Source organism: Homalodisca vitripennis, chromosome 4 (genome assembly GCF_021130785.1).
Source record: "Homalodisca vitripennis isolate AUS2020 chromosome 4, UT_GWSS_2.1, whole genome shotgun sequence".
Lineage (NCBI taxonomy): Eukaryota > Metazoa > Arthropoda > Insecta > Hemiptera > Cicadellidae > Homalodisca > Homalodisca vitripennis.
In genome coordinates this window covers 170572268-170597476 of record NC_060210.1, presented here as the reverse complement: position 1 = coordinate 170597476, position 25209 = coordinate 170572268, and the positions used below count along the sequence as shown (strand labels likewise).

The 25209-nt window shown below is 29.9% G+C and overlaps 1 protein-coding gene across 3 annotated transcripts in view; it reads left to right on the top strand.

Annotated features, from left to right (window-relative positions):
* LOC124360602 (bromodomain-containing protein 3-like) overlaps positions 1 to 25209 on the top strand; it is a 129526-nt gene that overhangs the window by 82246 nt on the left and 22071 nt on the right. For all 3 annotated transcript variants that reach the window (XM_046814350.1, XM_046814349.1, XM_046814348.1), the window contains 4 exons: positions 6088 to 6137; positions 9131 to 9263; positions 13633 to 13797; positions 13888 to 14079. In XM_046814350.1, coding sequence (XP_046670306.1) covers positions 6088 to 6137; positions 9131 to 9263; positions 13633 to 13797; positions 13888 to 14079 — 540 coding nt within the window. The remainder of the gene's footprint in view (positions 1 to 6087; positions 6138 to 9130; positions 9264 to 13632; positions 13798 to 13887; positions 14080 to 25209) is intronic.

Below are 25209 nucleotides of genomic sequence, written 5' to 3'. Positions count from 1 at the left end.
AAATGTTTTACGTATTTAGTTGGTAAAGTTTGTGATTCTTTCCAAAGAATGGTTTAACTATATCCAAAACAATTTGTACTCCTAGTAGACTATCATTACTCTAAGGCTCTTTTTTACTAAGTATGCTTGCCTCCTAAAAATAACTAGTAATCAATATCTTTATTAGCTATTGAACTATTATATATAAGAATAAGCTTCATCAATTATTAAAATTAAATACAAATATAGGCTGTGAAAAAGAAGACCATAAATACATATTTCCTAAGTCTAATACTAATACCTAATTTTTGTTACATTAGTGATGACGAATTCATGATTAAGAATAGCCCAGTTTTAACTCCACATACTTGTTTTTTGGCATATGCGGTTTTAAACAAAAGCGTCCTTTAAATCTGATTATGACTTCATCTACAAATAAATTTTATTAAGATTTGTAACGATTTTTAATGCATACATTATTTATAGATGGTTCGAAGTTATATAAATATCTGTATGGCTTTGGTTCTCAAATATGTCACTAATAGAAAATATTGGTTGAATTTTTTTATCAGAAGTAAGCAGTAGGCATTGCAGAGAACAGGAAACAAGGTATTCCTTGAAATATTCTTCAGCGTCAGGAAAGTCATATATGTTCATGAAAATTTTTATTCCCATAAGAGTTTTGTTTCATCTTCAGTAACTGGAAACTATCTATCATCAGATTTCGCGGATTTATGCTGCTTGAAATCTGTTGAAGCTTTTGTGCAATAAACATTTATGTCCAAGAATGCATTTTTTATGTTTAAAGTAAAAATACTCAAATTTTAAATGGCAAGCAGATAGCATTTTTGTGTGACTCCATTATCATTAGTGTTTGTCTTTGTAATTTGTCATGACCAACAAGAGGAATAAAAATTGTGGTGTAATGATGGAACTGTTTGGAGCACTCACTTCAAGGTTTACAGTTGGTGTCTTCAAGGTTAGTATTACCGATATCCTCATTCCTGTTGCTATAAATTGCACTAAACCCAAATCTGTGATTACTACTAAAACCAATATTATTATGCAGTCCATCACTTGAGACCTGCCATTTTATCAACCAGAACAAACTGAAGATTGGTAAACGTCATCATGTTGATTAAAGTTTAAAACCAGCATGAAAACAGGTGCTGCAAGTAATAAACGCAAATACTTCCAACAAATACAATGATGAAGCAGCAAAAAGATATATGTAGAATAAAAGGAGAATTTTTTCTAGTATGTGTATTTCTTTGTCTGATGGTGAATAAGTATAGATTAAATTGTGTGTTGTATGAAAATATAAAGATTAATAACTGTAAATATCTTAAGTGGACAAATGGTGTTTGGCAATGATTAACTCTACCCACGTGTATCTGTGGGAAATCTCACATGGTTAAATATGTTCAAAATGTGTATGACGGGAAATATCTTAATAAAATTTTTGTTTTTTTTTGTCATGAATTGTAGTTTGTTAAACTGGTGATACAATGCAGTAAAATGTTGACTGAACGTCAAATAACAGCTGTGCTCCATTAATTGTTCTTGGCTTCTTGTTATCGATCCGAAACTGCTTTTTGTAACTACCATTGGATTGTACGTACACTGGTGCGTTTGACGGGGTTTTCCGTATACAAGGATTCCAACTAGTGCTACTCTTGAGACCGACATGTAAGCTTTGTCCTATGAAATGTTGTGAATAATAGTAGTTTTATTTCTTTGAAATAGTGATTGTATCTGTGTTTGCAATGAATTAGTTTTAGTTTTAGTGACATAAAATATATAAAAATCCTTTTTTTAAATAAGATTTTATATTTGTTTGTCCTACAATGACTTAAAAAATGTAAATTCAAGTAGAATTTAAAACAAATTAACAAAGATTATAGTAGCACATTGGGGGGAAGTACAGAAATTTATATTTAGCGTTCTAAGGGTTAATAGCCTAAATAAAATACGGTGAAACTTCAATAAATTTGTTATGAAGGGATTTGTGACAATTTGCGTTTGCATTGGTTCACCAACTCATCTAATTGTGAGGTTGAGGAATAATTTGAGACCACTTCTTTATGAATTTTCCCATAATGGTAATGCCTGAAAAATTCTTTGTTCTAATATTGCAATAAGTTGTTTAGCACTAAAAAGATTAATTACACATTTTCATCTCTGTGAAGCTTATTGAAATTTCACTTCACAAGAAGAATTTGGAAACAGTCTCTCTGATATATACTTTATAAAAAGTAAAATGGTAACAGTTAAAACATCAAGTTCTGACCTCAGTTTCATCAATATTAATACTACAACCAAAAGATGTCATCTAACAAGTTGATGGAATTTTGCTGTTACGAATTGATATAAAAGTAAAATTGGAACAGAAATATTTTGAAACCTTATCTAGTGAGAGAAATTATTCTTTACATTACAAAACTGGATATGATATAGCTCAATTTATTCACTTGCTATAAAACAATTACTATGGCTCAGTTTATGGCAATCCTTCAGTTTTAATTTAAGCAGTTCAGCTTTATTATTTATTAATAATAATATAATCAGTTAATAGTGTTTATAGTAGTGTTATCACAAGGAACTAAACTTAACACATGCACAGTTTAAAAACTATATCTCATACCTAAGGGAATAAACAACCAGGTTTGCAATTTTATGTCTCATACTATAGTGGATGGAATTCAAAGAAGAATGAGACAATTGATTATTTTTCCGTAAGGGTATAAATGCATTGTTCACATTAGATCCTTACATCATTTTCTTAAGTACCCTTCCAGTGCTGATGATCAGTCTGTTCCTGCAAGAATAACTAAATGTATTGATCTGTACATTACTTCAGTTATTAGTCAGAATTTTTTAATAAGGTATTTCTATAAAAAAGTAAATTGTTATGTTTTTAACTTATTTTTGCCCAGTTTATTCTTCACAACATGGTAAAAATTTGAAGAAAATGTGTGGGAAAAATAGAGACATTGTGAAATCATGTTCTAAAAGTTTACTTTGGGACTCCTACAGTCTCATCAAAAACTGACAACAGGAAAAGTGGTGGTCTTGAGTACTCCACTGCTCATATGATTTTCAATTGAGGAATCAACTGGGTTTTTCCAACTGTCTAAGCCCTATGTATAGGCTCGGCTTTTGTTGGGATTTGGTTAGTTTTTATTCTATGAAAAGGATATGGTTTGGAACTCAAGAACTATGATTAAGATTCTTATGTTTTCCACTACCAAACCACATTAAGTTGCAGCTGCAGCGAAATTATGCTACCTTTACAGAGTACAATGGCTCAAGAAAAGTTTTTCTAATCCACTTCTGTCAACATTTTAAGATAACGGAGAGTCTAGGGTTTCAAAGTTCATGGTCTCTTAACATTCCCAAGAGAAGTATTGATTTTTTGTAAGTTAAAGCCATCTCATCATTGTTTTCTCCAAGAGGATCTATGAACAGCTTTGACTGTTTCATTTTGGACAGTTTACACCGGCCTCAAATCTAACTCATAGCACGTAAAATCTTTAAATCGACTTGACTGTTAAGGGATGATGCGTAGCCCCTTAATTTCTTTGGGTATGGACACACATCTCATTGATTTTGTTTCTGATAGAGAGTTTATCCACATTGTATTATTCAGTTTAATGTTGTTTGAACTCGCTTACTTCTGCCATGCTTTCGCCTAAACCGCCTTACTGTGCATCTAATCTCTCTCGTGTTTATTTAGAACTATTTCCATTATTTTAGTAAGAAAGGAGGTAAGACTTGTTAATTAATAAAATTCGAACCAGAAGTTGCCTGTTTATTCGTAAAATGTACGCAGCTCTTCTCCTTGAGTTTTGGATATACACTAAATAAAAACTTGATCTGAGTCGTAATTAGATTAGTTAACATGTACATCTGATCCTCTTGGTTACAGCCCCATTATGCATCCCGGTTTATAACTCCTTAATACTCACCTTGGTAGGTGGTTCTCTATACACTACGTGAAGACGTACACGATGGGAGTCTAGCAAATTTCCACAGGATTTTGTATATTTTTTACATTCAAATCAACTGTGTCTCAGTAATAATACATATTATGAGAATTACGTACTACGGTGAATAATACAGCAAGAACGGTGAATGTTAGTTTTTCATATGTTGAACTGTACGGAGCCCAAAAGTAGATATAGCAGGGTTTTATTATCTGTAAAAAGATTATCTCTGTGTTACATTGACACTCTAGAAATAAGTTGAGTGAAGTGTTAATGGTTTGCATGCTAAATCTCAGGAGACTTTTCTAAAGTTAAATGTTGAAGACTTCAACATCTTATTGTGCATCATCACCTGAAGGGTGATTTGGTTTTCTCAGAACACAGAGTGTGAACCTTACATCAATGATATGGCAAAGAGGTGAATCTTTTATTTTTGTTTTCAGTTACACCCGCATATGACTGATGCAATTGTTCCTCTTACAAAAACCTTATCCTCATTCTGTTCTTTTTTTAGTTAACTTTTTTAAAATATTGAGAAAAATGTACAATAGTTGTTAATATACTTTAATATACAGTGATCTGCACTGTTTTCCTTAATAAAACTCTACTTACACTGTGAATGTAATACAATTAATGTAACATAACATTATGAAACAAACTCAACAGCAAACTATGTCACTACGAGGATAATGGTGTTTGTGAATCTCTTAACAATTAGGGAGACAAGTGAACAAAAACAACAATATAAAACAAACTCAACAGCAAACTATGTCACTACGAGGATAATGGTGTTTGTGAATCTCTTAACAATTAGGGAGACAAGTGAACAAAAACAACAATATAAAACAAACTCAACAGCAAACTATGTCACTACGAGGATAATGGTGTTTGTGAATCTCTTAACAATTAGGGAGACAAGTGAACAAAAACAACAATATAAAACAAACAACCCTTCAAATACCTTGGCATAGGGCCAACACAAGTAATATAGAGCAAAAGTATTACTAGTATGGTAGAGTAAATCTAGCATGGTAGTACCAGAAGAACAGATGATAGAATATATGTTAGTCCTAAAAAGGTTTATAAGAGCTAGCATATTAAAATAGACATATTCTACAAAAAGTTTCAATAAGTATTTTGTATATTTTTTGACATTCAGATCAACTGTGTCTCAGTAATAATACATATTATTATGTCAGTTTGACTTGGATGAGGAAAAAATAGTACAACCATTATGGAACTGTCAACAAGATTTATTTGACCAACCACAAAGAAGAGCAAAAGTACAAGTATCTGTTTTATCAACTTCTATTCCATAACATAATCCACTGAACAAAAAACTGAAACACAAGAAAAAAGTTCCCACACACTCACTGGCAGGAGTTAAACACAACTTTTTGTGTAGTGTTGATTTACATAATATTTTGCTTCTTTAGTGTGATTTTCTTAACAAGTAATTCTGAGTCCTGATTAAAAATTGTTAAATAGATTCGATAGCGAGTATTTGTAAAGTAGCAGATGCCATGAAAATTTCTAGGCAGTTGGTTGAAGCTGCTTCAAAGATTTCATTGTTTCTTTTGAAACATTTTGACCTGAAGTCGGAGGCCTTTACCATTTATAAATGGACTTATCTGATGAAGTATAAATGTTAGCAACATTTCAGATTAACTCTTTACTGGTCCAATTCTCACCCTTAATGGTATTGGACCAAATTAGCCGATCTACCACAGAAAAACACCAACTAGTATTCTTTTGTTTCATCTCATCCATTCAAACATAACATGTAACTATAATATTGTTGTATACATTAATCCCTCATAACACGTAAAATCTTAAAAACCAAAAGATTTGTTTCTTTACCACGCAACATATGCATGTATATTTTTATCCATGTTTTTAGTATTTGCATCCACAGATTATATCATTTTAATTAAAAATAATATCCTACAGCCCACATTCTAGTGATAATATTATTAAAGTTGCATTTATTAGCAATGTAACAAAAATCCGTTACCTATGACCAACGGTAATGTAGATCTCCCTCTATCCCTGACATGTGGCTAGTAACTTGGAAACAAAAAAATTTTTCAAACTTTATACTATTAATATATGTGGTTTTCAGAAAGATCAGGAAGACCGCCAAGAAAGAAAAACAAGAAAAATCACACTATGGTAAGTAATTATATAAAATGTTAAAAGTCTATTAAGAAAAATGTTTATTAAGTAGTTTTGGAGAAATACAAAAACAGATAATGGATTGGATTTTTTTACAGGACATAAGTTATAATTCTGACAGAAATACAACAGTTACAAGATTATGTAACCAACTTTAGTTTATGGCTCAAGAAGAGTTAAAAGTTACAAAATTGTTTGCTTATGTTAATGAAATTTAAGGTTTTGTTTAAACAGCTGTTAGTATTTTTCATTGTTGCCACATACCTACAAAAAACGAAATCAAATATTATGTTCAAAAACAGATGACTGAGTTTTTAGTGAAAAAAAAAAACAATAAGGAAAATGTGAAAATGATAATAACACACACACGTTTAACAAGTTGTGTTTGCACAGCACAGTTTTAGAATACATTAAATCATTCAAGTCCATTCATAGTAAATAACAAATCAAGGGAATCTATATAAAAACTCATTTATGTGTATTATATAATATTTTTATCTAAGCCTGAAGAATAATTTTGTACAGAAACTTTAGACACTATATACAAATTAACTACGAAGTATATTTAACAACAGTTTAGTGTCGTTGTTTACCTTTCTAGAGCCTGTATTATTTCCATCTTTGCTTGGTTAGGTCTTTGAAATTAAGTCACATCTGCCTTTAGAGTATCGAGATTTTCATGACTAAAGATAGTTAATATACCATTTCGAAGTGTCCTTAATATTTAATATGTATCAGTAGAAAAAAGTGGGTTAAAGTGTTGCCATACACGATTATAATAACTTTAATTGTTTATAAGGGTTAAATTAATATTAAATACAAATATCACAGATGTAAAAATTAAATATATATAGTTGTTTACAATCATTATTTATTTATATGAAATATAAATACTACAAGTTTGCATATCTTCTATATATATAAAAATGAATGTTTGTATGTTTGTCCTTTATGGAATCGTGAACTATTGGACCGATCATGATGAAAATTTGTACGTATATGTATTTTTCCACGGAGAAGGTTTATAAGCTATGCCCATCCCTTTCCCTTTCCCGATTCAGGATTCCGCCCCACTGGTTACAGAAATACCCATAAGAAATGCATTGCAGCAAACATATGTTAACGTCTTTTCAAATTTTTAATCAGCTGTTCTTTGTAAACATATATTACACTTATAGTTTTAAAGCATAGAGTAAGCTTAAGAGAAACGACAAATTTTGTTTAAACTGTTTTTGCAATCACTGTTAAACATAGACTTTACTATCCAGATAATACAATTCAAATTTGACGTAAAAATTCACCTTTAACTGCAATATTTATTTAATATAAACCATGCTCATGCTTGATCAGAAGAGTAATGCAGATATCATAATTACTATCTTACGTTGGCTACAAATATAAAGAATGTTATAAAATCAACCTTAGTTGTTTTTTTTTGACAGAAGTATGGTTCTCAAAACTCCGTGTGTACATATTCTCTCGATCGAGACAACAAAGCAAGCTCAATCGTGGCATCGGAGATATAACTAATTTAATCTAAAATTTATTATAGTAAAAAAAAAAAAATTTACTAAGTAATATAAGGACTTCGGTTCTTAAGATTTGCGTGCGAAGCCGTGGGTAACAGCTAGATAGAGGCAGGAATATGGTACATACCTTCATAATACGCCCAAGAGGCTCACGATGGAACGACTATCAATTATCTCAGCAATGTTTAGAATGTGATAGAAAAAGAATAAGTGAATATAGTGTACTGTTTTTCAACGGGAAATTGCGTGCGAAGCCGCGGGCAACTGCTAGTTTTTGATAAGTATTTTTAATAGTTTTGTAACATTTAAAAAATATAATTTAATTTTAATATGCATGCAATAAAGTAGATAGGATTTTCTTACCAAAAGAAGATATTTATTTGTTGAATATTCAAATTGAAACATAAATGGATTATATATATATCAGAGTACATATTGTGAGGTGTGTTTGTAAGAACACATTAAAACATATTTTGCTCATGTAGCTAAAATACATAATTTAGTTTGGCTTATCTTACATATACACAACAAATAATATCTGGTCCTCAGAAGGTTAGTTATTACTTCAGAAACTCAGTAGGTTTCAGAGAACCATAACTAATTTCAATATTAGGTTATTGAGATTTATAACCTAAGTAAGCAGGGTAATTGCCTTGCCCTCTATTTTTGTAATTAAATAATTCAAAACTGTAGAATTTAATTATTTTTTAAACTGGATACGAACATCATATCCATGCAAAATTTAACCACCTATGTGCTTAACTATTATAATCTGTATGGTTTCAAGATTGTGGAGCTGCTAAATTTTGGAGAATGATATGTCATACTAAACCTTTAAAAAGTCATGTCATTAAAGCATAATACACATTATCCTTCAAAGCTATTAATCCATATTTAGTTTGATATTCTTAATATCTACTTATCTATTTTATTGCATGGATATTAAAATTGAGAGGATCTCTAGAATTAAATTAGATTTTTAAAATTTTACAAAACTATTAAGAATACCAAACCTTTAAAAAGTTATGTAATTAAACCATACTACAAATTATCATTCAAAGCTATTAATCCATTTTAGTTTGATATTTTAAGATGCCAGCTGACCACACGTGGAATCTATCTTTATTCTGATTGTGCCAGAAAGGGCATGTTGTGTTTCTTATGAATTCATAAATCAGTTTGCAATTTTTGTGCATAAAATAAGTAAATATGGAACAAAAACACAATTAAAATCCTTATTAATTTATCTAAACCATTGTCTCAATTGGTTCTCTTACATTAAAATAGTGATTGGCAAGGCAGTTATTTCTTAACAGTCAATTCATTGTTTTAAGAAATGGTAAAGCATTTCACACATAAAATCATGTAAATTATTACCATACACCGAGTTATTATTCAAGTTAAACTATATCATTGGTTGACTCAACTTGCAATGTTTTAAACAAAACTGTATGTTTACAGGAACAATCTTCAGAAGGAACTGTCCCAAATTTATCAATGACTACTTCCTCAGGACAAATGGTAAACAGATCTCAACCAGTTACTCGTAAAAATACACCAGTTGGGCTTCCTAATCAAACCAATTCAGAAACAAGTAAGTTTTTTATTGATATCTTTACATTTTTTACAGTTTAATTTTTAAACCTATAATTTACTATTGATAAAGGAGAGTGTTAATAGTGAAAAATCGGATAAACCTATCGTATTGAGCTTTAAAACGAGTGAGGGATACGGTGTCAATGATGACCAATTTTATTTGAGATTTGTGCAACCAACTAATGGTCAATAATCAATGTAATTTGTACATACCTGGTCTTTCCATTATTCTGATGCTACCACTAACTGTTTATTGTCTTTAGTTCTCTAGTCATTACCACAAGATGAGGTGCTATTGCCCACAGAAGGTTTTCAACAGTAGTTTAATTTTGAAGACGTTATGACAAACCAAATAAAAATTAAAAATGCAGACTTTCAGACCAGACTATCTTCAGATTCGCTTCAAGGACAATTCACCTTTATCAGCTGATTATTTTCAGAATAATAATATACAGAGAATTCTACATAAATACCAGTCAGATCAGTATTAGTAGGGATTAAGTGTGTTTTGATATTACTTTGATACACAATCTGCCATTTCCTGTTTCAGTCTCTCCTCCACTATTGTTTTTTTTTCTGATGCCAAATGCATGTGTTTGGCATATAATAATTTGATGAAAACATTAGTTATATATTTTTCTTATAATTCACTAATCAACAGTCAGTCAGAGGCTTTTAAAATTGAAGAAGAATTTATAAATTTGATTCTCAGTGCACTTCTAGAGATATTATTGGATGCGAAAGAGAATGGAAGAAATCACAAGTTCTGCAATTTTCATGGAAGATGAAAACTTCGATCCTGTCACTTGGAGGATGAAAGTTCTTTGCAGCCCTAACCTAGCCCTAATTGGTATTATTCAGATTTATGACAAGCTTGATCTTCTTTCTCTGAGGAAACAGGAACAAACCATTCAAGATACTTCTCTATAGTCTATTGCTCAGCAAATTTTTATTTTGATTGTAACACACGATACTGGAGTAGAGATAATATCAGTCTTAGACATATATTGTAAACAATAAAAACATTGATTTTGTCACTAACTAGCTAAAAATTGATTATTTCTAGGGGATATTATGATTGTTAATGTCATGTGACCCGTAACAACTTGGAGGTTATTTTTTAGAATGGTTTAATACTAGAATGTTTATGAATTATAGAATTATATTGTGTCATCGTATATTTGCACCAAGCCCTTGAAAGGATGTAGCCTTGTAGAGGCATCTGTTCCACTTTTGGGTATTAAAGGGATGAAATTAGCCCAAAAGACCTTACAGCGTTTTCTTAAAACAAAATAAATAATTTATTTTGTTATTTTTGTTATAAGCTGATTACTGAACAAAGTAAAATTTTAATGAAAAATAATTAGATTATGATTTGTTTTATAGCTAAATGTAGTGAATAAAATTTAGGTTAAGAAAATTTACAAAAATTAACCCTTCCTACGCGGCTAACGCCTTTAGGCGCGGAACTCCCGATGCTTTAAACGCGGATAACGTCTACAAACGCAAAAGCTTTACTTTTGAAATGGCGAAGAATAAATTGTTAAAACTTATGCAAGAGAGCAGGTCGATGTTCCTTTCGACTGTCGGGAGTAGACAAAACGCTTTGTTACCGTTGGTGGACGTTTGTAACGGTATCTACTCGGGTTGAAAGCAATCGCCGCCATTTTTTGTATGGCCTGTGACGCGGCATACGCCTACAGACGCGTCCGTTTTCATTCAGCTGTTTCTACGTGTGTGTTGGTCGTATATTGGTTATATTGTTAAACAAAGTGTTTTGAATAAGTCTGTTGTTATTCTAATAGTGTTTTAGTTTGTTTTTACTAACATTTAGTATAATTTTTTGTTATAATGACTAATCCAGATGACCCAAGTTTTGACGAATTTGTCAATTGTTTTTCGTGCGTATAAAATTCTCAAAAATATGTAATATTACATATTTATTATTTTTTCTTATAAAGGTAATACCAAGAAATATGAAACAAAAATTAGCATTGGGAAATTAAAAAAAAATATTTTTTTATGTCTTAGCGTTTGACAGTAATTTAAATTAGCGCTTTAAGGGTTAAGAATACTTTTAACTGAGTTACTGGTGACAATCGCTGCAGCGACTGTCAAAAATTATCGTGAATAAGCCACTTTATAAAGTAACTATAACGCTTTTTGACAAAAGTAATGGTAGCATTTGATAGTGGATAATTCAATGTATCGATTAGTATGAAGTTACATATAAGGTACTTTTCAATCTTTGATACAAGTTGGAGAGAAGAAGAATATTGTATTCCATATTCATTCTTGTAATTTCTTTGCTGTTCTGTTGTTCATGTATTGGTAAGTTTGTTTATATTTCTTGTTGCAAGTATGTAATATTATTTGAAGTTATTATTTAGTCAAGTGGTATAAACATGTTTTGAAAAGTATTTCTCTTTCACATAAGTGATTTAATTAAATAAATAATAAGTTTTTTGTTTCAAAATAACAAGTTTCATAATATGTAGGCCTAGGTTTAGGAGTGTCAAATTTGTATTTTAGTAAGTTTTATTTATTTTATACGTTGAATTTTATCAACACTATATGCATTTGAATTGGATAGGAACTTTTAGATCAATTTAGTGATATAAGGGAGTTGTTAGAAAGTGAACCAGTAGACCATTACAGCGGTAGTGAATCTAATTAGGCCTACCTAGTGTCGTAAGATCTCAGAGCCCCAACCAAGACTAGATTTATCATTGTCAATTTTTATAAATACAATTTTATAGCAATTAGGGATATTTATTCAAAATACAGAATGTGTTTAGTGGATAAATACAATTTTATTTTTTCAAAATGAGAATAAATGTTGAGCCTTCTAACTTTGAAGATATAAAGGTTGGTATGCAAGAAAATTGATGCTTTCTGAATTCATAAATATGATGAGTTTTGCTTCATCATTTTGTACTTGTACTTGTTATTGATAAATGATATGTTGTTGCTAACTCTTGATATGATATAATACTGTTTCATGTATGGAAAAACTATTATTGCTATAATATAGTAAGTTACCAGAGTAATGTCAATGTTCACAAAAATGCTCTTGTTACAAGTTTGGTCAATATAAAAATAAATAAATAAATATATATATATATATATATATATATATATATATATATATATATATATATATATATATATATATATATATGAGATAAGTCCATCAAACTATATATTTTCTGAAACTAGAGAAATGTGTTAATAATTTTTATATTTTGGAATTTCCATTTAGTACAAATATATCATTTCTGTAGGTATGGTTCCACCCTCTAAAACAAAATATCAAAAAGTTTCAAGTTTTCAAAAAACCATTACTAATAAAATTATGCATAGTAAAAATACAGACTTTTATGAAAGAAATGATGTATGACAATACATAATGAAACAACTGTTAGTATTTCTCATATTTTTTATAAAATGCCCTTGCAAAATCTGGAAAAATAGAGGTAATTTAGTTGCAAGTCCTTAGGTTAAATCTTATAATCTCAGGCAATTATATGACTGTATGGTAAATAATATAGATGCTATCGCACTATTTGAACACACAGAGCAGATAATCAGTTTAATGTTGAAACCGTGTATGCTTTGATGTTGGGAAGTATTTTTTTCATACAAGTTTATTTTTTTTTAAACATAGAATCCAAACTAATGTACACTTGAAAATAATACATTAAACTTAAATATTCTCAAATACTGCCAAACGTTCATGTGATAAATTTTCGACAAAACATTTCTTTACCACTTTATTTAAATGAGAAATAAATGACGTTTGAAAAGTAATCTAGGCTAATCAAACCTACTTGTGTATTATTATCCTTACACACTACATGCAAGGGAAAAAGAGATGTACCTAAAAAAAGGTTGAGTGACTGTGTCAACAATATTGCCTTTGTATTGTATTGTATTGTGGCCAGGCGAACAGTATTTGCCAGTCCACATCTTTAGAAAACTTTCTGTAACTATGGCTGCATCATCTAGCAGGCCAATAGAACCAGTTTTATTGTTTCTCTAATCCTCCGTTCAGTGCTTATGTTGGCTAATGGAACATACCAGGCTTTAGCATCTGTAATTCCTACACATTTCAAGCAAGGGTCAACAACACTCAATGGCTCATCTAGGCTAATAGGACGTACAAGTAGCTTATATTTTTAAAATTGTCTTAACACACTTAAATTCATGGTTAGTAATTGAATATAATGTTTTGTACATCTTTCACTGATACAATAACGATAAATATATTTGTATAATTTAATCTTATGTGTAAAAGTAATAATGATTCATCTTACACTAAAATTCTTTCATAAAATGACACAACTAAACTTTATGTGTTGTTGTAGATAAAAAGCCCGCTGTGGTTGCGAGCCACTCACTGCCAGCTCAACCTCCTCGTCCAACCCCTGTGGCAACGGCAGCTCCCATCGTCCATAAGAGACCATCAACCAACCAGGTAGTGACCCCGACACCGCCACCGGTTGTCACCAACAATACAACAGAAACAACAGGTAAGCTGACTGTACTTGAGAATGGTGGCAGAGGAGCCTACTGGCCATGATCATGATGTGTCAATAGAAAGGTATTATTGTCCTGTGCAGGTACAATAATAGATGTTAAGCCCGAGCTGGTAGAGGCACCCATGGCACCGTCCGAAGCAGTGGAGATTGTCAAGAAGGAGTCTATTGATCCCAACTTATCTACTTTACCATCTGTGTTCGACCCATTACCGGAAAGTCCTAAAGATGAGAAGGCGATATTACCACTACAGGCTCTCTCTCATCCGACTGATGGTTAGTTTTTTGTTTTATTTTTATTTTTAATATCTTTTTATTTTTCTAAACAAGAATATTGTATCTAGTTTGGCGTATTAAAGAAGAGAGCACATTTTGAACTAGAGTCGGTCATAAGAGGATTAATTCCGTTCTAAATAGAAATGTAGAATTTTGTTTTCGGTGACACTAAAATAGTTGTTTATGAATCGTATGGGTGATTCAATCATACAAACGACTAGAGGTCTCCCGGACTACAACAGAGGTAGCGATTGCTGTGTAAAATATGTTTGTAAATATTCAGCAGATGATATATGCTCTGAAATGTCCAACAAGTATTATTATGTTTGAAAGAAGAGAGAATTTTAATATGTATTTACTGTATATATTAATATAAAATGATACTCTTATACTAACTATAAGTGATAAGCAAAAATGTGCAATAGGAATTATATATTATAAAATATATTATTTATTTACATTTTTTAACAATTTACGCAGAAATATTTGTTTTTATAAATTATATTAGTTTTATAAATTGAACCAGTAAGTAATGTAGTATATATGTTTATTCAATCTGTGATTATTTATTCGTTATTATTGGTTTGAAAACATAGCTTGTTTTTATACATATATTCATCGTTAATGTACATTTTAACAATGATTATGACATTAATAAAATGTGTGGTTTAAACATTTTTCAAAACATTTTTATTTTAAGATTCCTAATGGTTTTTTGAAACTGTTTTAGTAAAGTCTAAGACATGTTATACCAATACTTGCAGACTTGGCCATGTAATGAAGTATGTTTCTTTAACTAATTATTTTTGTCAAGTTTTAAAAAGAATGAAGTTTTTTGATTCAAGTTTAAAATGTGTAACTAATAATTTTTAATACTCACTTTCTATTAATACTTAATCTAATTTGGTTTTGGAAGGTATAACATTTTTTTATTAGTTTTAAAGGATGGAACTTATAAATATTTTTTACAAGGTTTCATATTTTGCACTCTTGATTATTCAAAATTCTAAAATAAAATAAAATGGAAAATATTAGTAACTACGCAAAAGCTATATAGACACAATTAAATTGAGCTATGTATAAAGAAACAAAAAAAGTTATAGTTAACATTCAAATGAAAAAGATTCTTATAAGATTTAATTGTCTGTGGATTCCTAAAATGTATGCATGAAACTATTATGATATGTAGTTGGCCCAGCCACAATAAGTCTAAAATACTAATCAAAAACTTCCGAACTGACATGATAAATCATATGTTGTTACTTGAACATTATAAATATTCTCATCTACTTACTATCCTATACATTTATTTTTCAATAGAAAATCAAAGAAGGTTGACTGTGAATCTGTGTAATGGTATTAGATTTTGGAAGTTTCTTCATACATTTGTTCATAAATATAAATCTTTTGGGTAATCTGGTTCAGTGATTTTACACCATTATCACAGTTATTATTATTCATGCATAATACTTTTTTACCAGTTGAGTTTACATTTTTTTATCATAAAAAAGTGTAGTGTAAACAAAGCAAAAACGGTATTGTGGACTAACCCATAACAGCCTAGTGTGTAACCAAATGGTCACAGTGATATGTTGGGTTTTCACACAGAGAGTGTGATCATAGGAGACCAATTATTGAGGGTTAACTGTTTGGATACTTGTGCTTACATTTGACAGAAGTGTGAAGTGACAAGTTTATATCCAGAGAATGTGACACCAATATGTTTATCTTTTACAATTATATTATGATTATCATGTCAACAGTTAATTAATATGCCTTTAGAATGTTTAAGCATACATTTTGTATGCAAATGTAGCTTTTTACAAATTTGGTAAAAATTGCAGAGGAAAGGGGAGTTTAGTGATAGCCAGTGACATCCTGGACATAAATTAATTGATACTTTGTTTCAAAAACTTTTGATCCTTAAGTTTGTGTTTTTTTGCATGAAAACCTTTGCAGTATTTACACTTTGATGAAAGAATTGATCATTTTACGAAGGCATAATCTCATTACTTCCTAAGCCTATTGAATCTGTGTCATAGTGTTCAGAATTGTCCACAGTTCTCATCATTGACTAACCCTGTATAATTTTAGTTTTTACTTATTTATATAGAAACACATTATACCTCTTCATCAAATATTTATATTTTAACATCTTGAAATATTTGATTATTTTATCTTTTATTCTACAAATTAGTTTTATAATAATTCAATTTCAAGTCAAACTACGTTATGAAAACCTAATTTCTCTATTCGTCCTTCCTTAACTAACTTCTTCACAATTTACAGAAATTCTTAAATAAATTGAACCAATAAAATAATTAACCATAAACCAAATTCAACAACACAAATTGATGGATGGATTATCCATTAATTCTTCATGTATAGTTAATACCCTTTCTTAACTATAAAAACATTTAATATTGTAATATTCTTGAACTTATAGAAAATCTCAAATTTACTTACAGACAAACCTTTAGTCTGAAAACTGATACATACATCACCTGTCAAATCACTTCAACCAATATCCAATACCTGGACTTAACATTCCTCTTAATCTGATCAAACTTTCTGGGTTAAAATAAGCAAAATCTTACAGTAGCTACAGTTTTCTGTCATAAGTTCCATAAGAACTAAAAGAATTCTCTTAATTAAAAAAAATGTTGTGTACATTTTAAATTTGTTCATATTTAATACCTATTAAACTATTTATTTAACCCTTTTAGTGCTAAGGACCTTAATGACACTCCATACTAGTGTTAAAAGTGCCAATGTTCAATTATAAAATACAAAAGTCACATATAAAATTAAATACTTCAAATAAACATTAATTTTTTTTCTTTATTCTCTTCAACTACACAGAAGCTTTTTTGTTTTTACTGATGAGTATCAATAGCCATATGTTTGGTTAACTTTACTTGAATCCTTTGTTGAACTTGTTTACAGTAGTAGAAATTGACTGTAAACTAAATGGACTGTACAGTGTTCTGTAACTCTCTGGAGAAAGGCATACCAAGTTATTGCTCAGGTCAAAACAAACATATTTCACCATATGAACATTGGTTTCCGATACTTAGTTTTCCATCTGTAAGTGTTTTCTTTTATAAAAAAATTAATATCTTCAAAACTAATGGATTAAATTATACCAAATTTAGCTGAAATGTTTATGATAACAAGGCCATTTATTGAAAACAGTATTATGATATTTGTAATATCTTCAAAATGGTGGCTATTAAAACTTTTTAACTTTGAATATCTTAAAAACCAGCAATTTTTCTCAAGGAAAACATTTTTAGAGGATTTTACCATAAATCTAATGACACAAAAATTATTTAAATCGAATAATAAATCACTGATTTAGAGCAGATTTACTGTGACAAGACATGGCCCACATTGAGGTTCTCAGTGAATAGCCAACAATACAAAAGTGAATAAACGGCAGTTCCTTATAACTTTTGTGTTTTTGATACAAAATAATTTAAATACACATTTCTTGCTTACCATAATGTCAAATATTTGATGTGTGTTGATTTATTTTAAGATCTGTTTTGTTTTAGGATTGATATCTTTACTAAAATTAAGTCATACAAGAATCAGCTGTCTCTCCCATAAAACAGCTAATCTATGCGGTTTCCAATTTTTTTAAATGGTGTCTGAACATTACTGTAAGATTGGGCTTGTTGTTTCTTATTCTTAATAGGCAACACTTAACCTAGTTAAGGTAACCTTTATTTCACTCTTTTAACAGTTGTTTTAAATAAAGAAAGTATTACTGTAAATAAAGGAGTTTATTACTGTTAATTAAGAAATATGTTTTTGTTTTCTTTGTTTATTCTTCATAAAGACGTTTATGTTGTTAATATATTTTTACAATAAACTCTATTGGGTTTTTAATTATTTAGATAAAACAAAAGTTGGTTAACAATCTTAATGTACTTCATCACTTAAATTAAAAATAACTTGTATCTTAGTGCAATAGGTCTGAAGCTGTCATTTATTCACTTTTGAGTTTTTGGATGTTCGCTGAAAAACTCATGTGGGCTATGTCTTATCACAGTAAATCTGCTCTATTTGGTATAATTTAATCTATTAGATTTTAAGATATTATTTTTTATTATAAAAAACACATACAGATAAGAAAACTAAGCATTGGAGACCCAAATTCATATGGTGAAATGTGTTTGTCTTGACCTGAGCAATAACGTGGTATACCTTTTTTCCAGAGTTATGGGCCACTCTGTATAATATTGTGTGGGTAATATGGTTGATTTTTGTTAGTATTCAAAATTAATCATCAAAAATTGTATAAAGCATATAATTAATCTCACATCAGACGATTTTTAGAAAATTTCAGTGAACCAGGAATATTCTCCCCAGATTTTGTTTACACTGCATTATAGTATTTATTGTAAAGTGCAACTTGTTCCTTACGAATCGAAACTAATTTAAATAATTATAGTACAAAAATGTACAACAAGGTTTTTGTAGACCTCATTTGTTTAATTTTTTTTTCTTAAATGGCTATTTTTTAATCCAAGTATAAAACAGTATTATATTGTTATGTTTTATCTACTGTTTTATGTAGCATTACTAAAAGATCTCATAAACTGCCAGTTGGATTAAAGAGAAAAAAGAATGTGTTGTTAAAGAGATTTATAGTCTGTTAATTATACTTATTTTAAAATATTTATATTATTGTGTTTGTTGTAGAGTAAATTAATTTACCCTTCAGGGAAAGAAATAAACTAAACTAAATAATAAAAAGATGAAAATTTATTTTTTGTGTAAAAATTTGTCAGTTTGCACATGGTTAACAGTTTAATGAGGTAGCAGCACTAAAAGGGTTAAAATTATATCTATAAATTGTAATTTTTGATTGGCTACATAAATGTAGATTTATCAGCAAATTATTGCAGTTTCTAAAACAAATAAAATTATTATGGTAAGTACTCATGTAAAAATAACATCTACTCATTGTAAGATTTATAAACAAGAGTATAAAAATCTATTGGTTTACACACAATTAATTATTTTAAACCTAGAATACAGTCGTGAAACCCAATAATTAAAATTTAGTGTAGCAGAAAATTTATATTTATATATATTGTTGTTTTTTTTTCTTCAGCAACAATTTTTAACAGTTGTCACTTGTGTTGCATTTTGTAATTGTTTCATTTTACATTTTGAGGTTGTAAAATGTGTTTTGTTAGTTTGTAATCTATGTTGTTACATGGTAGCTATAATTGTGGAAACAATAATATAACAGGTTCACTTTCACACTGAAAATCTTAAATGCACTAGATTAAGAATCTCTAGAGATTGCCCAGATCTCACACTTTAACAGTGAAATTAAATCACATTAGTGTTGTTGTTTTGCGTATTTTTAATAAATACTTCTTAATACTTTCTGTAGTGTTTATTATCCTCTTTTCATTTATTACATTTTAACTGTACTATTATCATATTTTTACGCACTTGTTTTGTAATGTATAAAATATTATAACTTCAAATTAATTTTAATAAAATAACTAAAGATAATATGAAATTTTAGAATAGGCGATCCAAGGACAATTTCAACTTAAGTGTCTGTCTATCTGTCTGTAACTTCCTCTGGCATGTTAAAAATATCACATTAAAACTTGGTACTGCTGGCCTTGGTACCTATTACTTTCAGGAATATAGAGTATACATTGTAATTAGGTGGAAAAAAAAGGTAAAAGTTATTTTTCCAAACATTAAATCTGTAGTATAAAACGTTGAAGCAATTACAATTACCAGATGTAGTTTTAAAACATTAATTATCATGGTATCATAATAGGATTAAATATAGTAATTTTTAACCAACACTAGTTTCTGCATATAGAGTTACTTCAATATTACACAGAATTCTCTTTCAAAACATAAGAAATGCTGTAAGTGTTTATATTAAACTACATTTTATTTCTAATATGCAAACAAACAGTATTTTTATTATATAATATATATTTCCAATTTTTCTCTTTTGCCACGTTAATTGGTTTATACATTTTTTGTTATAATCAAAATAATTTAGCTTCAGAATCTCTTTAAAATGTTATATATGTATTTCCTAGCATAATATCCCTCCTTTTGAAGTTACACAATTCAAAGTTTATTTCGACATTCAATTTCTGTTGAGTTTGTCACATTAAATAAGAGGTATATCTAAAATGGCTGTTGCAAAGTAAGCAGTTACACTTGTTAAAAGTAATACCACTTAACAATAACAAATAATGCATTATATCTGTAAACAAAATGAGATTGTTTCATTCACTACTGAAATAAATTATTTGCCATTGTTTAAATTCACTTTGAACAAGTATTTCTTTAATTAAAATATTCATCTTGTTTGAAATTTAAGCAAACCTTTTACCATGTTTGGTTTTGAAATAGAACCCATATGACTGGTTTCTTAAACTTAAATATTTCCAAAATTAAATGTGCAATTGTTCTATTATAAAGCTTTAGGAAATAATTTCATAAAATTTATTATTATGCTTTGAATTCTACACACATATGAAAAGATGTAATTTTTACTAAGTTTGAGAGATCTTATTGATGACATTGTTTTTCTTATTTAATAAGTAAAAATTTTGGTTGTGACTACTAGGTGAATTGAAGAAGAACTTTACAAGAGTAGAAGCTTAATATTATTTTTACAACTTAATTTAAACTAAGACTTTAAATACAAGGGTGTGTCAAATTTAGAAGTGACTAATTTCCATCATATTCTGGTGGAGTTATTAACCTAGAAAAGGCTGATAAGCAAGTAACATCCTATATCATTAGAGAGGGGGGAGAATCAACCCCAACTCTCCTGGGTTCTTTTACTGTTGAAACAAGTCATGATAAAAAACGTAATAAATATTTTGTGTGAAGAACCACATTATAATTAAGTTTTTGATCAAGAAAGGAGTAAACCCAACAAAAACTAGTGTAGTGACTATAGGCACAGTGTATATACCAAACAAGCAGAAGCTGTGTTTGTTTGGTGTAAAGAATTGTTTGAAAGGCATGAGAAGGTTGAGATAGAGAGCCACAAGCGTTGTTCTAGGATGAGTATGACTGAGTCCAACATTGAGAAAGTCTGAAATCTCATTAGAGAAAATTTGTATTTAATTCCCTTTGAAATCTGTTTATGAGCAAAACTGACTCTTATGTGTTACCCTGAGTCTGTTATTATTAGAGCATCACAACCAACATCGATTGAATGTTTTTTTATCAATTCTACCAAGTTTAAAGGGGTGAGGTCTTTTTGAATCAAAACCGGTGTACTTATAACTTTGGTGCACCATGATACGTCCGATAGAAGAATGGTGAAAGGGCACCAGTGACGGCATAGATGCAGTTGTTGGTAATGGCCACAGTTTTTATTTTGCATACAAGATACTTTTCTCCTTGGTTTTTCCCCACGTTCACCTGACAATAATTATTGTGATGTATTGAATGCTGCAAAATTATCATTTAAAATTAAAATGAAGAAGCAGTTTTCTATAATAGGTGTCATTCATTTGCAGTTATGTAAAGCCAGGCCTGATGTGGCTTTCATCACTGGGTAAAAATCGGATGTATTAGGATGGGAAATGCTGAAACATCCACATTACAGCTTAGATTTGTTCATCCAGTAATTTTATCTTTTAGGATACTTTAGAGGCCAACATTCTCGAAGTGGTAGAAACATTTGTACTCTAATAGCTTCATGAATCGCCAAAAAGTCTCCAATCGGATAGGATAAAATTTATTTCTAGGACAGGAGACAGTTAAAAAAAAATTACATTTGATATTTTGTTAAACTAACTCAGAGTAATAATGAAAAGGGTCTGATTTATATTGTATAGTTTAGATCTAAAAATTATAACTTTTTAAGACGTCATAACAAAGTTAGGTTGATTTTTTATTGTTATATTACTCTAGGTACATGAGTGGAAAATTGTGGTTCAAATCCTCAATTTGATAATTCTTCACTAAATTTGAGAGAAAACTATGCATGGCATATACTATAGACTCTCTTTCTTAAAAATGATGTATTTCTAACTAGCAGAACCTGTGGCTTCGTACTCAATTTCCTACTGAAAAACTGGGACGTAGTGGGCATATTTCTTTTGAATCTCATCCTTGTTCTCCTGAGATAAATGATAATCACTGAAAGATATTCCAACCTCATGATCCAAAAAGTCGAATTCCTTAGTGTTCATTTAACACACTTACTATGTAATAAATGGCTAAATGTAATATTGAAACGGAAGTATAAATATTTTAGGTACATATTATTAAGTATTCATGGATCAGAACTTCTTATGTTAAGCAAAATTAGGTATAGATTTATTTTAGGTTTTACATGTGTATGAGCACTTCTGGATCAAATTAATTATATTTCCGATACCAAAGTTGAGTTTGATTCATTGCCCCGAACCAAGAAAATATGTACGACAGCAATTATGAGAAACTTATGTCTGCAAAAAAGTTGGGTTTTATAACAGTCTTTATATTTGTAGGCAAAGAAAGATTTTAATTTTTGTCTTTGATATCTGCATTACAGTTGTGACCAATCACTGCACATTTATTATTTGGAAAAGTTACAGTTAAAAATGTAATTTTACTAAAGCTTCCAATTTTATTATGTGGATAAACTCTGTGCTCAACAGTACAGAAGAGGTTCAAATAAAAAGTCTAATTATTTTTAACTTGCTCTATGCTTAGAAGCTACAAATGTAAGGAAATTTAAAATGGTACTTAAATTAAGTGAACATATGATTGCTTTCTCATTATAATGATTAGAAAAACAGTTGATTTTGTCAAGCTCTTTTGCTACAGTGGATTTTTAATGGGAATTTTCACAACTTTAGAGGACAGTTGGGACAGAGCCCATTGAACTTTTACAATGCTTTAATATTTATTATTCTATTTCCGATGAAAACAAATCCAAAAACACTAAAATGATCAAATTCGGTCCAGCTGTTCTCGAGTTATAAATGTTGTTTTATAAAAATAAGAGCATTTGTGTTTTATTTTTTTTCTTTATATTTTTGTTATGCTATTTTTACTATTATAAGAACTCTTATTATATTATGAGATGGTATATATCAATACTGTCAAAACTCAAGTATGACTTTTCAAACAATTTGCACTCATTTGTTCACCTCATCTCTAACATGGATAATTCATGAGTAGAGGGTTTTGCACTGCTGGCTGCAGAATGATAAAAAACCACTGCCTGCTGTGGGGCTTCTCCAACCAATATTACAACTAGTCAACTATTTTGTCATCTCCATTTGCCATTTTCACCACCTATTCTGTCCAAAATAATTGGAACACTTAATTTAAATTGTTCATATAATACAAAATAAAAATTAACTTTTCATAATTAGGCTGCATCAGCACTCAACTTCAAAACTTGTGGCACAATATTTGACACTTCTTGTAAGCAAAATAATATGTAGACTAGTAATACAAGATTTTTTAAAGATCAAGTAAAGTCATTGAAACAATTTTATTTTAATATGAAAGACTACACAATTATCTACTTTTCTACAAGATTGCCATCAATATTAAGACACTTATCATGTTTAAAAACAACCTTTCATATTCTTATTTCATAATACCACCTGGTTTAAACAGTGACTGCAATACGATTATGTTGACGCTATTGTCATTGCTGTGCTGACCTTCAAGATGATGTTTCTGTTTGAGGGTCGTAAACTCCGTTTCACATCATGAACATTCTTTTGGCTCCTTGCTATTATCTATTTGAATGCCATTTCATCACTCATTCTGTTCACAATTATGACGGTGAATTTCTACTGCTTTCAATAGTATTCATTCAAAATAACAGCAAATACTTCACAGTTGGGGGATTATCAATTGACAGGGGCATTTAAAATATACAACCAACAGAAGTAAAATCATAGATTTTTTACTAAAAAAAAAACAAAATTTTTACAAACATAATGGAAACCCAGATGACCTAAACTTATCAGTATCAATTTCATATATACTTTGAATTCTGTTGTAAGTCAGCCTTTCTTTTGGTTTGCCCACTTAACATATTAAATGTGTGTTTTACTGATGTAAGTGCTAGGGCAGTCAGAAGATTAAATCTTATGAACTGCTATGTTTTCAAGCTGCTCTGTTGTGTTTAGTTGTAGTGCAAGGTTGGAGGTTTTGAATGCCAGTTCAGTCCCATATTTCTTTTTTTTTATTCTATGGTGTAACTGTATTCTACGCATACATAAGAAGCATTAGTTTTTGTGTGTTTGTCTGATTTTGTTTATTAACACATTCGTTGCTGAAAAAAATTGACCGGTCATGGTAAATGCGGACATTTTTTATTTAACTTACTTTTAATGATTTTATTTTTTAGTTACCCAAAATGAAGTCAGATCTGCCAAAAAGGCGTTCAAGGTTGTCCAGGTAACCCCACTGCAAGATTTGGTGATGTAACTGTGACAACAATTGTCAGTCGCTCCTAGCGCCGGTCCCCACTTTGTCAGTACCGCAGGACTCTGGGTCTATTACTCCCGAATGGCACTGTCACTCGCGAAAGGCATTGTTAATTGTACCAATAGTAAAAAGAATTGTTTTGTGTAAAAAATTGATAACAGTCCATAAACATCATAAATATCTTCATGGGCAGAACTCTCTGAACTTGAATCGGAATCGTCTTGTTCACTTGTAAAGTCTTCCACTGCTTCATTGTCGCCCTACATATTGCCTAAATACAATAATAAACACAGTCACCTTACACTATACACTACACACAATAAACAATACAGCACAGCCAGCAAACGACAATTGCGAGCCATGCATGGATTGCGAATAAACAATGTATGAAACAGGCACAACATTCCAAGGCCTCTGCTAGGTTCACACTGAGGCAATGGCGGTCAAGCGAGCAGATGTCTGCTATTGTTGTCATTCGCATGGCGCACCAGTATTGCATGGCAACAATTTTGTCATCACCCGCAGTGAGTTTGTTAATTTAATACCCAGTGCTGAAAACATTAAAATGTATCAGTGTAGTATTATTTTTTTTACAATTGCTGACTGTAAAGTCTGTAGTAAACTTATTTAAATACTTAATCGATTAACAAAGTATTTATTGAGGCATCTGCA